Genomic DNA, 18,437 nt, shown 5'->3' with positions numbered 1-18,437 from the left:
TGTCTCTCTCTCTCTCTCTCTCTCTCTCTCTCTCTCTCTCTTTCTCTCCCTTTCTTTCTTCGCCTCTGGTACTTTTTTGGGAGAGCAGCGAAGAACGGATCTTCGGCGGATCCTCGCGAGTCCTCGCGCCTCGCCGAAACTCGTAGGAGTGCCAGAGAACGTCGGTCTTCTCTCCTCTCGAGGTGGCTCCTCCTCGGCGAGAAGCCGCTAGCCGGCTTTGGGATGGAACGACGACGGCGACGACGACGACGACGACGAACGCGCGCAGCAGACGACCCTGAAAGTCGTCTGTGGACTTTCACGAACGCGAGCACTTTGCCGGTCGGAGTCACCACGAGAGTGTGCACCGGAGGGAGAGCGTGTTCCTCCCGCTCTCTCGCCCCTGCCCCCCTATCACGTCAAGGCCCCCCTCGCTTCCAGCCGTCCCCTTCCTCGCTGTGCCCTCTCTACCCCGTCACCATCGTGCGCCACGTCGTCCCCCCTTTTCGACCTCCTTCGCGCCATCGCCGACTCCTTCGCCTCCTATTCATTTCACGGTCCTGCGGTCCTCCCTGAGGTGAGATGGAGCACACGATTCTCCCGTTAATCCGCCGATGCTTTGGGCAACCACGAGAGATGTCAAACACGTAAGCTCGACCCCACTAAGGTTCATCAGCCTCTGAGGATCGATCGATAGGAAAGCTGATGGTTCAAGGGAGAGCTTGTGTTTCCGAGAAAATGTTTGTTAATTTGAAATATGAGAAGGAAACTTGACTCTTTAAGAGTCGGAAGCTTTGGAGTAACTCAAAGACATTAACAGCACGATACGCTATAAACTGGGATGAAGAAAATACTTTAATTTAGCTATGAATTTGCTACTGAGACTAATGATAGAAGCACGTTCGTCAACGTTGTTACGGTAGCTAGCGCAGGAAATTAATGACGACTTTTTCGAATGACGGAACGAGAGCGGAAGCATCGTCTTTCACTTTCGAGGCGTAGCCAGGCGTTCGCGCGGAAATTAATGGCATACTTTAAACGTGAAAGGAGCGAAAATGTAGAAAAAAAAAAGATATATAATATTCTCATTATACCGATACCGCGAAGCTTCGCAAGTGGATCATTCGTATTATGCTTCATTAAAACTTTCCTCTTGGATTCTTATTTGCAGCGATTAATTTAAGTATCGAGTTAAGAAATTAACAAGTTCCTGACGAAGAGTTACGCGAGGAGGCTCAGTTAGTTCCTAGAAATTAAGTCGAGAAATTAACAATTTAACTCGACGTAGCTGCGGTCAATGAATCAGGGAGCTTTGAACAGCTTCGAGCGCCGCTTAACGATTCTTCTCGTGCGCGCTGCTGCGCATAGGAGCGCAGCTCGCGCATTAAACTCGGAATATCCAAGCGGAGGTGGACGTCACGGATACTCTCGCAGGAACTTGGAGAATGCCGTCGGCGCCGCTGTCTTGCGTCGACCGTGGTCCCGCAGCTTAATGAGACCTTAGCGATCCCTTAATGGGGCTGGTTGAATAAAAAAAAGGGGTAATATTCCATGGAGCACGTTACTTAACGCATGTTTACGTTTGCGGCGAGGAAAGTCAGGCGACAAAATCGCTGACAGAGAGAAAACCAGAAAGGAGGATGGAAGGGAAACGAAGAAGCATCTTCACACCATAGGATATGATTTGCCTCATAAAATCGTTTTCTCCTTATCTCGCAACAAATTACAAGCAATTCAATGAAATTGGCACTGGCGCGCAAATTGCAATATACCAGAAAAGGAAAGTTGAAGCGATCACTGATCATCAAAAGGAATGGTTTTTTTTAATAAATTCTTCTAGCCTCGGTGATATCAAAATAAGATTATAACATAATTAATATAAATTGCATGTGTAACACGTACGTAAAAGAGCAAAAGAAAAATATAGTTGTGTCCAGCATAGACAAGTTACATATACATCTCTACTCATATTTTTCTTGCATTAACACTATTGTGAGTGAAAATTCATTTACAGTAGCACTTTAGAGATATACCGACATATAGTATATATAAATCTTCATTAGATCTTTAATTGTCAGCAAGATTCTCCTAATTATCGTGACATCGTAAACTTTCAACAATCGCTGTCTACAATCTTACACAGTAGAAAACATTTTGTATTTATGTTGAGCTGATCCTTGTTAAAATTTTTGTTGTATTTTGAACATATCCAAGTGTAATTTAATATATATATATAATGTGATTATGTTCTTTGAATATTTGTGTTAAATTGATATTCAACGTTTCTTAGTATTAAAAAAAAAATACAATTTATGAGTAAATAGACAAATAATGTAACAACGATGTAGTTTCAATACATAAATTCTAAGATAAATGAATAAAATGTACGTATCAACATATTACGAATGTTAATTTTACTGAAAAAGTAAACGTTTCCACAATCTATTTCCAAATGTGCTAAAGTGTTATATTTTTTGTCAATTTTTTTATATAATATATATGTTACTTCCTAAAATATTCATCTTGTGTTAAATTAACCCAAAAATTTTAGTAGACCATTTGGAACATGCAATATATATTAAATTTAACATAAATTTTTCAAATGTGTGTATAATTACTGTATTAAAATAAATTCGCAAATAAGATAAAGAACAACCGAGCAAATAAAAGGAAAGTATTATAAAAGTTTTGTATACATTGAAATACTTCAAATATCATATATAAATAAAATGATATTTTTATTATTTTAATTACTATAGTTAAATTACTCTATTAAATTAAATTAAGTAATCACTCTACCTAAATTGACAATGTAAAAATTCATTATGTACGAAAAGTGCGAGGCAATTCCTTTCTTGAATTCAAAACTTCGAGACAATAGTTGTAGCGTGTCTACCTACGAAAGGGTTAACGAACGACCCATCGCTGAGATGGCAAGGGGAAGAAACTGGCCTGTGAATCATCGCCAAATAAATGCTGACATTCCATGATACGAAAACGTGTAGCGTAAAGGGAGAAAAAGATATTTTCTTCGGCGAAACGCACAATCGAGCTGTCCGTGCGCGCCTAATCGCTTCTCGGCCTCGCGGGTGCGGCGAGAGATTTTACTGCGAATCGCTGCTGCGTGCCTCGAGAGATGTTCCGTACGAATTTTTTTCATACTCTCCAATGCACAAAAACTATCTCTTAGCATACGAATAAAAAAGTAGTTTACGTGAATGATCAAATGGTTTTAATAACGATTTAATAACGATATAATAATTTTAAAAAATTAACAATATTTTACATTTTAAACAAATTTTCTCCTACGAAAATATAATTGTATTGTTTCCTACGATCGCAAAAGCAATAGATTTAGTGGTCATTCACTGCTAATCGTTCACTGGTGCACCCATCCATTATATTTTCACATAAACGGCACGCTACGATCTTTCCGTCCTATCGAAGACAATGAAAGACTACGAGGCGGCATTGAACGCGCGCGCGAGCGAGCGAGCGAAATATCACCACTTTCCGTTGCGGCGTGGATAATTGCTAAATTAGCTGAATCGTTGCTCGCGCGCATCGATGATTAGCTATCGCGGAATAATTTATATCTCGCGGCGCAGCGGCCAACGTATTTACGGCTATTAAAAGCTATATCGCGGCGAGCCGATGCGGCGCGGCGGCGCGGCGCGGCGGCGCGGGCCCGGTGGCGGGCGCTCTCGATCGAGAGCGTTTTCTTCGCCTCGACGTATCCGATTCGCGTGCGCGCGCGAAACGCGGACGCGCGTTATTAATCACGCGTGTCCCATAAGCGGGCTTTCACTCTTGCGTCACGCCGTAAAGCCAGACAATCGGCCTGTGCGCTTCATATATCACGTCTCCCGTTTCGAGCGTCGGTCGCGTCGGACGCGCAACAACGACACGGATGATATCTTGATCAATTGCATGACTCGCGCTCGCGACGCGTCCTCGCCGAGTAATTCGTTATATCGTCGCACGATTGCGACGATATCGATATCGAGCGGCCGCCACCGACGCGGCGACGGCGCGGTGCGGCGATGAGAGAATCGCCGATCTGACAATAAAACTCCGGCGCATCATGCCGCAATAATTATCACGGCTCTCGAGACGATTAATTTCCCGGGGTCGACGTAATTAATTTATCGCGTGCTTCTAGCATCGCGTGGCGTTTCGCAGAGAAATCGCGCGATCGATCGAGGTGAGCGCTAATAGCCGTGATCGCTTAGCTTACGTTCACCCTCCCTTATTCTTCTCGCGGAATTTTTTCTATTAAAATTGTAAAAAGATTTAGATAGATTCCTTTAGAGTCTTAGATGTAATACCTATTTATAAAAAACCATTGGTAAAATGTGCCGATTTTTGCCAAAGTAACAGGTGAAAACTGCTCTATGTTTTTTCAGCTGTTGATTTTGACTTTTAAAAAATTTTAATTTGTTGGGAAAGTATGAAAATCAGTATATGAATCTGTTAAATATGTATAATATGTTTATTATGTTAATGAAATTATAAACTACAGGAAAATAAACAATATTAAATGTAAATCGACACAAATACAACTTAATACAAATTAATAGAAAGGCTTTAGTGATCAAAACAGGTTTGGATGTTTCGGCCATAAAATACAAGCTAAAATTTATCGTTAATCAACAACAAAAAATTTTTATCGTATAATGCGCAAATTTTAGCCCTGAAACTAGCTGCAATAAAGAAAACAATAAAATATTTAATTTATAATGGTTTTTGCAGAAAAAATTATTTTTTACAGTTTTTAATAAATAACTTTTGAGTAAATAAATTTAAGAGAACTTTTGCACAAATATTTATCAGAGTTTTATTAATATATATAAAAATTTTGGTTTAATTAGTAATAATACTTCCCCATCAAATTTGCAAATAAGTACTGCAAAATGATTTTACATAAGAATAAAAAAAAATAAAAAATTAAATAACTTTTAAACTAATATGTAATTGTGCTAAAATTTTACAAATACTCAAATGTAATACTACAATATTTTACGAAATATTTGGTAATGTTTCAAAATATAACCCACACATCCTTAACAATATTTTTGCTTAAATTTTCCAGTAGTAAATTACAGTCAGTTTCCAGTATTAAAATGCTATAGTACAATAGAATATAAAATATAATACTCTGAAAGTAAATCCTTGAAAGACAACAATGCTTTGAAGTGCTGTAATCAAGATTTAAACATTTCCCATAAAATAATGCTTGTTTTTAGATATTAATAATTTTTTTCTAGCAGAGAAGATGAACTATTAAAGATAAAAACATTATCATCTTTTACTAGCAGAAAAACACAAATTAATGTGTTCATATTAAAGCTCAATAATAACGGTATTAGATGTGCAATAGCTTCAAATGCTAATTTTAATACTTAGCTAAATTTAATACTTTGATAAATTAAGATTTTTTTAAAGATTAGAATCAGATCCGGTATGTTCAAAAATACAAAAAAAAAACATTGTCTTCACTATCATTTGGAGAGCAAAAATCGGGCCATCGTCTTTTACATTTGTAAAATATTTGACGAAAAAGGAAGAGTAATTGATCATATTATATTTTATTACATCTCTTCCTTTTTAAATTTTAATTTAACTTAATAAAACTGTTCTTCCTTATATTTTCGAACAATCGTTTACGCAATCGATCGAATTCGAGAGTGCATTTGAATTTGAGGATGTCTCCTTTTCTGGAAATGACCAAAAAAGATGATTGAAAGTCGCACCCCATTTCATGTTCCGGTTGTGAACATCGCGAAATGCCGATTTACAATTTTACGATTCCGACAGCGCGGTAGAAGGGCCGATTATCCATAATCGGAGAGGACGAACCGTTTCCAGGTAACATGCCGGCTGTTTAACGGGTCCTAGCGCCGCGCACAATTAAGTTCCGCTTTGCGCTTCGTTCGCCTCTAATTGCTCGATGAATCTCCAGTCGCGCGGATCCACTCACGTCTCTGTCGAAGAGATGAATAAGAGCGAAAGAAAGAAAAAGAGAAGTGACTGTTGCGACAAGGAAAGAAAACTCGAGTCTCAATGTACGTCATTTTATAGATGGCATAAATAATAAGCGGACTCGTGAGAGTTTTTTATTCATACGCAATTCGTGGAAGGATTAATTCCGGCGACTCCTACGCAAAATCGTTAAATTATCTTACACGTCTGTAGCTCTTAGATAGAATTTAAATTAAACTGACGCACATTTATCAAACAGTTGTAAAAAATTTCATATTTTTTTATATGCGATTGCGTGACAACTTTTCTTGATGAAAATTCCCTCGTATGCGTTAAAAATGTACTTTCGTATTTTGCATATAGTTACACTTTTAAGTGCAAAAAGTAAAAAGCCATAAGCGTCGCGAGTATTATTACCTTAAAATGATATCACTATCTCATACGCCGGATACACTCGTAGAAACGTTTTGCAGAGTCGAGAAGTATCGGAGCGTATAGAAAGTTAACGCGAGAGATAACAGCTAAAGTTTAGAAAGTAAAATAATGGAAAAAGTGTCACGCGCACCTCGCAAAGAATTCAACGCGAAATAAATTGAATCCGGAGGCGTATCACACTCAGTTACCTGTTTCAGATGGCGTAAGACGCGTGTCAGATAAGAACTTTATAGCTAGCTAAGTCACTTTGTTCCGCGGCCTGGAAAACGGCTGGTATTGAAAGCCACAATATTGAAAGAGAGCAAGAAAGGGATCATTTTACTCGCTCGAACGGTCCGATTATTGTACCTTTAGATATTATCTCCGAGATAGTAGATCCAAATAATTGCAGACTACGTAATCGGGATATTATAAAAGTTCCGTTTCGAATTTTACGACGATTCCGAAAATTGAGATAAACGGAGCATTATTAAACTCTCAGAATTTTTCATATTAAACTAAAAAATTAATATATAAGAATATTTTTAATAATACTGAGAATAATACTGAGAATAAACAATATTGAAAAAAGATTGATATTTAAGAGCCTAATAATGAATATATTTTAATATCAAAATATTTCTAATATTAGAATTTTAAATATTTAGCTTTATCAATATTGTGTTTTTAATAATATTGAAAATATTAGAATTTTAAATATTAATTTTTTAATAATTGATATTCTTACTGTGACTGGAAAGTGCATCAACAAATTTAAAATAAAAAAATGGTCATACCGGTTAGGTCGAAAGCAGATCTTAGTGCTCAATGATAATTTACTAGATGAATTCATATATATTTACATGTTCCCAAATTAACTTTACAACGCGGATATTAAGTAAAACCAAAAATCCCGGGAATAAATTTTTCATATTGTTACGTCTGGCATACACTCTCACTCGCGAACTCGAGAAAGGAGACGCACTTTTGAAACAAGTTTTATTATACGAAAATTATAAGAGCTCGACAGCACGTTAACGAAACTCGAAACTCAAATCAATCGATCAATAACCCCGAACAACGTCAAGGATCGATTTTCTTCTTCTTAACATATATGGACCATATGTATATGTTATATATTATATATATTTCATCATTATATACATTTCATACAATATTATATATATTATATATATTATATTTAGGTATATATGGACATATTTCATAAATATAATTGAAAAGTTTTTTCCTTGGATATAACATGACGAAATTAAATTGCTAATTAATTCAGTTCAATTTTTGAGTTTAATATTCATTTTTATATTTTCAACATATATTAGAATTTTTTATATTAAACTAAAGAAACTTCAAATGTTTCTTTGTTAGACAGGAATGATTAAAGGAAAAGAGCAGTGGGTTAAAAAGTTTTTCGATTTTAAGTAAATAGTCGAAACCAATGGATTTTGTATTTGGCCATTCGTCGACGATCGCTGCGTCGGCCTTCCTTTGTTTAAAAGCACTTTTCGTGAAATCTTCGGATACGTCCCTGCGTGTGGGCCGCAACAAGGTCCTGTCACAACGCCCCCGCGTTTTTGCACGCCGTGCTGTGACCACACGGTGAATGGTGCCCCTTACGCGCGTATCGACCTTTTCGCCCGAAATGGCAAGACCGAGGGTACACCGCGAGCCGAATCGGTTAGCACTTTGACTATCCGTGCTGGGAAAAGTGGCTTTGCTGATCCATCGGTTTCGAAGAAATCTGTCAGCCACATCGACATAGATTTAATATGCATTTCTAGTCCTTTTCTCATCGCTGGAACAGACGTGTCTGCATCTCTGATCGCGTTCTCATAAATTGTTATTTATGAGGCTTATTTTATAAATTCGTGAGATGTTTATAATATGGATCATCAAACAAATTTAATATTTTATTTATAAATTAAGTTTATATGAAATAGCAAAAAAATGTTTTTTGTGGGAATGTATTTTTTCTTTTATAATTTGTTCGTTTTACATAGATAAACTTAAGAAACAGTTAAAAATTAAATTACTTAAAAGTAACAAAATCAAGTTAAAAGTTACTAACTTTTTAACTTTATTATTTAATTTAACCAGGGTTGAGTAGCAACTAGTTAAAAAGTTAAAAATTAAATAATAAAGTTAAAAAGTTAGTAACTTTTAACTTGATTTTGTAACTTTTAAGTAATTTAATTTTTAACTGTTTCTTAAGTTTATCTATGTAAAACGAACAAATTATAAAAGAAAAAATACATTCCCACAAAAAACATTTTTTTGCTATTTCATACAAACTTAATTTATAAATAAAATATTAAATTTATTTGATGATCCATATTATAATTGTTTTAAGTAATCTAACTTTAAAAACTTGCTTTCTAATTTAATACAACTAACACTTTTCAAAATTAACTTTTAATTTAATTTAATCTTAACCTAACTTTTAACGTAACTAAATTGATTTTATAACTTTATTAATTAACTTCAATTTAATTAAATTTGAAAAAATGTATTAACTTCCACAATCCTGCTTGTAGTTAACTCGCGTGCGCGAGTAAAAATACGCGAGTAAAAATACGCTGAGATATTAAAAAAAAAGGTGCATCTCGCATCGAAGTTTTAGAGATCAGAACATTTTACTTGAGTATCGCGTGTTCGCGTATCGGTGCTCATCTTTGAGCGTGTTTTCTTTGAGAAAGCGCACGAAAACGAAAGCTCGATCCGCGTAAGTAGATACAGACGTGCATAGTCGTCCGTAATGTAAGACAGACGTTGCCCACATATTTCTCGGGATTCAAGGGCGCTACCACACGCACTGCAACGGTTTTAAGGCGTCATTCACACCGACGAGACCCTCCCAGCTAATAACCGGAGGAGTTAATGGACGCGTGCCGATTTCCAACCCACCTAGTCGTGACCGATATTCTCTTGCGCTCGTCAACGAAGGAACGCAACGCGGACAACGGTCGACGCTTCTTATATAGACTTTGCAACTCTCTCGCTCTCTCGCATAAATGAGATCGATCATATTGTATTTTACACAGAGTGTAAGGTATAGAGTTGTCGGCGCTCCCTATTAATTATAAAACCGGTCATCAGACAAATTTGGAATGGACTTATCCTAAACAGACACGTTATAAAAACACTAGCGCTACGTATTAATTAAAATAATTTTTACTAGAGGAGAAGGTGATATTATTGACTACTCATTTGCATTTTATGCAATAATAGCAAAACTTAACGATTATATTCATCAAAGTATTATTTAATAGATTTTAAACTCTAAATTATGAAATATTTATTACACTGAATATTATTTATAAAAATATGGCGACACAGCATAATGGGTCGAAAAGGAATAGGCAAAAATATGGTAGTAATATGGGTTACCACAAAAATAAACTTAAAAAATGCTTTTGTTTAGAAAAGATAAACTATTTTATTACAAAATTATATATTTTTAATTTTCCTGGTTTAAAATTTGCGTCTGCGTTCAAAAACCTTAGAGATATCCTTGTTATTAAATAAGGATAAAATAATATCTCTAATGTTATTGAGCGCAGTCCTCTAGAGTGGCAATCGATTTATCGAAAAAGTATTTCGATATGAAAATCTCAATGATATTCGTATTACCAGCATGCTTAGATAACCGTATTAATAAAATTCTATGTTATCGTTTAATTTTACACAACTCGAAATGTGTTAAAAAGTTAAATAACAAAAGAAACATTCGAGTATACCTACGTACACTTGTGTGATAATACGCTCAAGTTTAAAAAGAAGTGTACAATAATTAAATGTTAAAGTGTGCCTTGTAAAAGTTTCGAAATACTTGAAAGTAAAAATGCCTCAACAAACGTCAGCTATTGTGTATTAGTGTTATTACATAACGATAAATAATTCCATAAGTAATTAGAATGTGTCACGTAATAACAGAGCTAATGCGGGTGGTCGTAATGCCTACACGTAATACCACATTCTCTTCTTTATTGAATTATATTCTGGATACGAATATATTTAAATTACTTTTGCAAAAGTTCAAACCAAAGTTCTATGATCAAATTTTAATTTCTATCGTTGAATTCTAAGAAGTCTCGAGGAGCAATGATTGTCTTTACTAGACATCGGCGTTAAAGACGATGAAAAAAATTTAAATCGCGAAAAAGGAAATTTATTAATTGTAAAATAATTCATAGTAAAATAATTTTCCACTTGTATTTATTGTAAAATGGCGATAAGTAAATCGTAGGAATTTAGCATCGCAATTCCATTGACCAAATTGCAAAATTCACTTTTCCTTAAAGACTGTTCTTTATATATCATCACCCAGTGTGACGTTGAACATGTTTAGAATTTACATATTTATCTAGCACTTGTCTGGCATACTTACATCTATCTACATTTATCGAACGACACCTACGTGAAAAATATCAGCGTGTATCGGAAGGCCGTTTTCTCTCTCAGACGCGCTACGCGCACAAAAAAAGAGAAATGTTTCAGTGTGCGAAGTGTGGCTTAGGATCGATTTGAGCGTGACAGCATTCGCGGACGATCTCGCGCGTATTTACCTCGATTTACAAGTCAATCGTTCCCGGAACGTCCAGCGAAACCGGGGCTGACCGTTTTCGTTTTTCGTCAAATCGTCTCGTCGCGTCGTGTCGTCGTATTATCTGTCGTCGCGGCCTTCAGATACGTGACGAATCGCGCCGGATCCGGCTGGGTACGGCCGCGCGCCGCGCGAAAGAAATGCTCTAATTGGATTTACCACGGGCGACCCGTTAAGCATTTAGCGGTGCACGTCACAATTGCGTTCTGCTGTGCCCCAGCCCTCTCGTAATATAGCGGTGACTCACTCGTGCGGCGTTCTCGTTTCATTGGACACCGAGAGAACGGTGATCCCCGGCTTGCACGCTCTGGCGCAACTCGAGAGAGTCCTCCGGAATCACGGTCTTATATCGTTATTAAAAGAAAGCGCTAGAGATCAGCGCGGACCGCTTCCGAAAAAATCCACCGTAGCGAAACACTATTTGTTATAAATATAGTATTTTGTGATATTTTTAGTGTCTATAAAAATCACTTGCGTTCCCATTGGACGTTGAAAAGTTTATTTTATTATTCGGTAAATAAATTTATTTTACAAAAGTATCATTTTTTTTCTTGAGTTAAATAAATATTTTTTTATTTCATGAATAAATTATTTTACATTTGCTAATATTTATTTAAGTGTAAAAAAATGACTACATAGGCAAAAAATATATATTGATTGAAAGATTAAAATATTCAATCCGATACATTCAACTAAATATTAGATTGATTCAACAATTATTTAGTTGTACAAAAAAGATATAGTCCATCATGTCAACTATTAATATTTTTAACAAAAAAATAAACTAAACCAACACAGTATTTAGTTCAGCGTTTCGGATTAAATATTTTAGTTTTTCAATAAATTTTTTTTTTTAATGTAAGATAAATAATTTACTTAATTATTTATAATTTACTTAATAATTTACTTAACACAAGTTTAATCACTTATATTATAAAAATAGTAATAATAATTTAAGGCCAAAACATGAATTAGTTTTAGGTGTTATTATAATCAATTTATTTGTATATTGTAGCAAATAAATAAGCAACGGAACGTTTCTATCCAACTTGGTTTTCTTCAACTGTTAATTAATTTAAAATTTTAATTTTAGTCTACGTATTCATATGATAGTGTTTCTCGCATCATTTTACAAAAATATTGATAAACGTAGATCAGTTATTAATTTTATCTACTTGTGCGAACAGATAAAAAATATAATTCAGAAATTAAAGATTCAGACTGTTCTCGTTCAGAAAAGACGAATCAACTACGTATTTATTTTATTTTACATCATAAGACAATCTTTAAAAAAATACAGAATATGTTACTCTAATTTCCAACCGAATTATATTGTTCATGCGCATGAAGAATATAATTCAATAGGAAATTATAGTAACACATTATTTTGTTTATTCTTTAAAGATTGTTTTATGATGAATATATAGACTAAAATTAGGAGGCTAAATGTGAAATAAATTAATGGCTGAAAGGGGCCAATAAATTTGGTCGAAACGTTCTGTTGCTTAGTCATGTTGTAATATGCAAATAAATTGATTCTAATAACACCTGAAACTAGTTCGTGTTTTAGCTTTAAATTATTACTATATTTACTTAATATAAAAATATATATATATTTCAGTGTATATTCCATAACTTTGTTTTCTAGTAAAACTCTTAAGTTGTCGTTTACGATATCCTACATGTAATACTAAACTTGGACACTAAAAGAGATATCGTTTTTTTTAATAGAATTTTGATTAAGATCACTCCTTAAGTCAATATATTAAATCAACGCAATGTTGACGTTTAGAATCTTGATGTTTATAGGAGTTGCTTATCTAAAATATAATTAAGATAGACCGCGATGATGTACGACAATTTTGAAAGCGTGACAGGCGTGTTATATTGAGTTATTCCATCATCAATGTAAAAAGTAAAAGTATAATATTGTATTAATGTCTTATAAGAAGCTCTTATAACGACTGTAATTCCGGTCGAGCAAAAGTGCACGTTCTGCCACCGTCTAACCAGTAACTGCTTTTTATTGGCAGTGCCGTTATGCCGTTTATATAGCGAAAAACTTGGCGGCGGTCCGAGATAGTCCGACGTAATGGATGTATCTATTAAGGAACATATCGCGTTCTTGGAAATGATCAAAGTCACATATAATGATCAAAACTCTTTCCAGAGTTCAAGTTTATCCTCGTTAATAATTTATCGTCTCTATAAATAAGTTTTACTGAAATTTTATGTCCCTTAATTAAATTGATGAGCCATACATAAATTGGCACAATCGCCATTCCTGTTTTATTATTTCTTTTTGTTTTTTTAATCAAAAGGCTCGAGAAGAAATTAGCAAGATCGATCTTCCTCGCTCAGACGGCTCATAAATATGTATCGCGTCGATCAATTTTATACACAAGCACAGCGCCTCGAAATTTTTACAGCGCAACTCTCCGCGGGTCTGTTTGTCGCGCGACTTTAATCACACGGCGACATCGTAAAGCAATGACGAGAATCTTTGCTTGAGGCCCCGGAGTGTTATCCGGAGCCGGCATTACAGCGCTCTGCAAATCAAAGCTCGCTATTTGATTCACAATCGCGATTCACACTTATATTTCTAAAAATGTACATGTTTATAAAAATTCGTGTCACGGAATGGAAAATAGGTATTTTTAAAGAAGCTACTCTCCTGCAAAAACAATTTCAACGTGGCGGAGCGATTGTGCAATTGAAACACGTGCTTTAATGAAACATTCAAATAAAATGTATCCGTTCCAGAACAAAAAAATAAAAACATAAAAATACATTTTTATATCCTTTTCCTTTCATATTTCCACGCTGATATTCTTACGCAAAGAGTAAACGATTATGTCTGCGTCGCGTTACCTGTGACCTTTTAAAAGCTGTCAGAGCGTTGTAGTATTCTCGAGTACTCGAAAAGATACTTGGAAACTGGATTATAATATCCCTTCGTAATATTGAAATCCAATAACAACCTCGATCGTGCATAATGCTCGTTTAAGCCGGAATCGCGTACATACGTAATACTCAACACGGATTGATCGTTCGGATTATATAGGTGCTTTAAAAAGTTATTAAAAAGTTATTAATATAGAAAGGAAGGGGCGGTATTTGCGGTATAAAATGCAATCAAATAATTGGCATTAAAATGATTAACATTAATTTATGCAAACTAAAACAGTATTAAGAAGCATTTGGAAGATTTCTTATAGTTTTTCTTTTGATATCTACTGCATGTAAGGTGAGTAGTAAATTGCTGAATATATGCCATTGCGATATAGTTTTAGTCACTTGCAACACGGAATTTTTACAAATTTCCCTTTCTCTTGTTCTCCTCTCTAGAAAGCTAAAATCTATACGTATAATCTTTTAGTTCTTCGAGAGAATACGCAAGTATACCGGAAGTCTCTGATTATCATAATCTTGCGATTCGTGACAGCTGCAAACCGAGAAAGGACGAATTCTCCGGTGAGCAGCCATCACCGATGCGAAGACAAACATTGACATTGAGCCATAATGATGTCACTCGCGCGGAAGTGACATCATTTTGTCGGCTCCTTGCTTCGACCCACGAATAATTTGCAGCTCGTCCAGACTGACCTTTATTTAATCGTATTTTGGCATGCGTCGCGGCTTTAATGTATACATGTCCTAGATATCAGACAAAAGCGTATATAATACAGAAAATTGATTCGAATTTATGTTATTTATTATATGTGTATATATGCATGTTAATTATTATTTATTGCAATACCAAATTGTAGGCAAGTTTGCACCTAGACAACTTAAAATTATCTAGTTAAAAATAAAATAGATCTATTATATGTAAATTACATGTAATGTACTTAAGATAAGCTAAAGATGATTTACTTTTTAATTATCTAAAAAAAGTTATATATGGTTTTATCTAGAAGAATTCTAGATAATGTCGCTATTGAGCAAAACAATTCAAAGTGCGAAAATGATATGTTCATATTTTTATTTCTAATTTTTCATTTCTTAAAAACAAAAGTTGTTCCAGTAATTTAATCCGACAAAAAATATTTCTCTTTAAATTTGAATTAATATGCAAATAAAAATCAAAGTTAAAAAATAAAAAGAATTATGTAACTCACGTTACATAATGAAGATTCGTTGCTAAAGTTTCGAATTTACAGCTTTGGGACGACTTTTATTATATACTGTATTACTGTTACTTATCTGTGCAATTTGGGTTGCGTTCTAATATACATTACCAGTACTAAAAACTTATAATTCACGCTACGTATAGATTTTCAGTACTGGTATCTAATGAATTTCGAAACAAAACTCTGTTTTTATCACTTTGAATATTCTTTTGTTAAAATAAATATTGATAACTTGGAGAATGAGGCTCTAAGGATTATACTTTTCTCGTTCTCGCTATTATTCACTAGATAATTTGAAAAAGATGATACTTCTTTTATCTTAGATAAAGGTAAAGATAATATATAGTATAATAATTTAGATAAAGATAAATTTAGATAATAAGATAAAGCTTTTTCTTTAACTAAATAATTATCTAGATAATTTTATATGAACTCTGCAGAAATATATGTGATGTAATAATTGGTGTGTTCTAAATTATTTTTAAATTATTTAACAACCTAGCTAGATTAAAAACGATTGAAAAGTGCGAGTTTTCGGTATTACGAGATCGCGATAAACAATAGTAGTTATAAACTCGCATGGCGTCACTTGGTGTAGGCCCATCCTTGAACCACGCGACCGAGATTAGACCTTTTGAAGATAAAGCCTTCGTTTCTCCGCATTGCGATTGTAATTTTTCATCGCGACTTTTCGAGCCGACTCCAGCGAACGGAATATATCCTGTGTGTATGGCGAATCGCCAAGCGTACAACAGCTTTCAGTTTCCCCGTTCCCAATCCTTCCTCCGTCGCGTTTTAATCACTGTCATTCCCTCGCAATACGGTTGCAATCCAACGTTCGCTGCTAATGCAACGAGCTCTTATTAAGTTGCCCAACTCGGATTATTAAAGCAGCGAATTATCAACGAGGAAGATTTTAATAACGCTACCGCGACGTTGATTGCCGACGCACTTAAATTAAATATGACGTCACGATCGCGCGCGTATGTCGGTATCTGCCGTTTTACTTGTCACGCGTCATGTTTCTTTCACAACTGACTGACCGTTTAATTTTCCTTCGGTTTCCGCAATGTCCGTGTACTTTTAAATTGCTTTACGAAAACACGATTCCATTCGCAGGATGAACACAGGAAGGAAATTGCAGTAGAGCAAAGAAGAGAGGAAAAAAAAAACGAAAACTCAATTTCATGGATGTTTCGTCTCGATTTCGCGTGAAAAGATTCGATTTGTCGATGCTTTAATGTTGGATAAATCCTTGATTCGGCGTGAGAGCAATTGCTAGCCTGGTCGAAGGACTTCGCATCCTACACGCATCATGGTCGAGGATTCGACCAATACGACATGCATCGCAAGACACTGTTATAATTGATTCCATTCTGTACAAACTGTAAGAAATTGCTATTTGTTCGTGTGTCATTTAACAATGCAAAATCCAAAGTTTCATGTTTTTTTCAACGTATCATGTACTAATTAATAATTAATTAATGTTTTAATAAATTATCCTCTTTATTATAAATTAATTAATAATCCTTTAAATTATATAAAAGTCTCTCTTAAGTACTCACATATTAATAAAATGTTATGCTATTAACTAATTTTGCATAATTCGAAATGTGTATAGCCGAATAAAAAGTTAAATAACCAAAAAAAACACTTGAGCGTACATACATTTTTATAATAATATGCTCAAATTTAAAAACAACGAGGAAGTACGTATGTGTAATTAAATATTAAAATGTACTTCGAAAAATTTCAAAGTGCTCAAAAATAAAAACGCCTTATATCAATCGTCAGTTATTGTGTATTGGCATATTAGCGCCACTAAAAAACGGTAAGCTAGTAAACAAATAATTTCATAAATAATTGTTAGAACTCGTGAGCTAATATCAAAGGTAATAAAAGTAACCGTAATGTCTACAGTAACCATAATACCTCGATTATTTAATTTTTTAATTATTATGGAATTTTAATATTTAATTTTATTAGATAACAGATAACGGCGACTTAATTTCAAATAGCAAATTTTGACTCTTGCGTTTAATAAAGACGCACGAACGAGGATCGCGAGGACCTAAAGTCCTCCGACACTGGCATTCTCGAACGATTGTGTCATACGTACCGATAGACTCTCACTCCGCATTTCGGTCCACCCTGTATGCAGATACTGTCAGAACGCAGTTGCACACTGCTCGTTACGTGTCAGAATGCGTCCGAAACGATCGTGTTAAATCCGCGACGCGTGATATACGCGAGCCGATGAAGGCCAAACAATCGCGAAGCGCAAAGAGAACCGTGTCGCGTTAGCGCGGTATCGTTATCGGCCCGGCACATTTCGTTGCGAATCACACCATCTGATATTTATACGTAAGAACGCCAAATACGTAATACGCTTTTCGGTTATATACTCAAGTATAATGCGCGGATGGAGATCTTTTTTTGGATAGTAATTTTTTTAGACAGCAAAATTAATTATCTGTAAGCCCATTTTACACGTCTGAAATTTTTTATAAAATTCAAGACAAAGTTTTATTTTTATATTTTTATATACGTGAACACGAACAGGACGCATCAAATATACGCAGTGTATAAATACCCGTAAGTTGTAAATAACATAAACTATACTTTAACCTACTGTTATATATAATTATCTACATGACAATATCTTGATCCCAGAAGCAAATTACTTGTTTATTAACACAAGAAATATCCTTGCCTATGCGTAGTAAAATTTATTAATTACAAAAATTACATGTTCCTGTTGATATATTAGAAAAGATACTGAATTAAAGTATTACTTAAATCTTCAAATTGTTTTTTATTTAATCTTAAAAAAAAATTGGTATGCTATTGGATGTTTGATTAAAAGTTCGTTATGTAGCATCAAATATACTTTGCTCTCATTCGATATGCATAACTTACACTATTTCTTTTACGTTCATAAAGTTCATTTCTACAAATGGATTTGCTAAAATTGTGGATATTATTGAAATTGATATTATTATTAAAGAATTTTCCATATACTTTTATTATATTTATATATATTTTTTAATAATCATTTCATATTTTTTAATAACCCAACTATATCGACAAAAGAAACAATAGAATATTCTATATATAATTTGATATAAAATTATAAATAAAATTCTGTCTGGAATTCTGTAGCAATTTATAAATCATGTAAAGTGGGCTTTAAACTCCTCAACGAAAAAATAAAGATATACAAGAGTAATATACGAGAAAGTTATACAAGAATAAGATTCTTTTTATTTTGTTATGCTCCTCCTCCGATAACATCTTTAAAACACAAC

General features: G+C 34.4%; 1 protein-coding gene across 3 annotated transcripts in view; it reads right to left on the bottom strand.

Annotated features, from left to right (window-relative positions):
• LOC105196933 (four and a half LIM domains protein 2) overlaps positions 1 to 18,437 on the bottom strand; it is a 153,913-nt gene that overhangs the window by 114,811 nt on the left and 20,665 nt on the right. The window contains exon 1 of one of the 3 annotated variants that reach the window (XM_011163097.3): positions 17,249 to 17,284. The exons of the other annotated variants lie outside the window; for them this stretch is intronic. Within the exon in view, the coding sequence (XP_011161399.1) occupies positions 17,249 to 17,269 (21 nt within the window). The 5' untranslated portion in view covers positions 17,270 to 17,284. Of the gene's footprint in view, positions 1 to 17,248; positions 17,285 to 18,437 lie in introns of those variants that run through there. 3 annotated transcript variants of the gene reach the window in all.

This window comes from Solenopsis invicta, chromosome 12, assembly GCF_016802725.1.
Source record: "Solenopsis invicta isolate M01_SB chromosome 12, UNIL_Sinv_3.0, whole genome shotgun sequence".
Lineage (NCBI taxonomy): Eukaryota > Metazoa > Arthropoda > Insecta > Hymenoptera > Formicidae > Solenopsis > Solenopsis invicta.
This window is presented reverse-complemented; position numbering and strand designations above follow the sequence as displayed.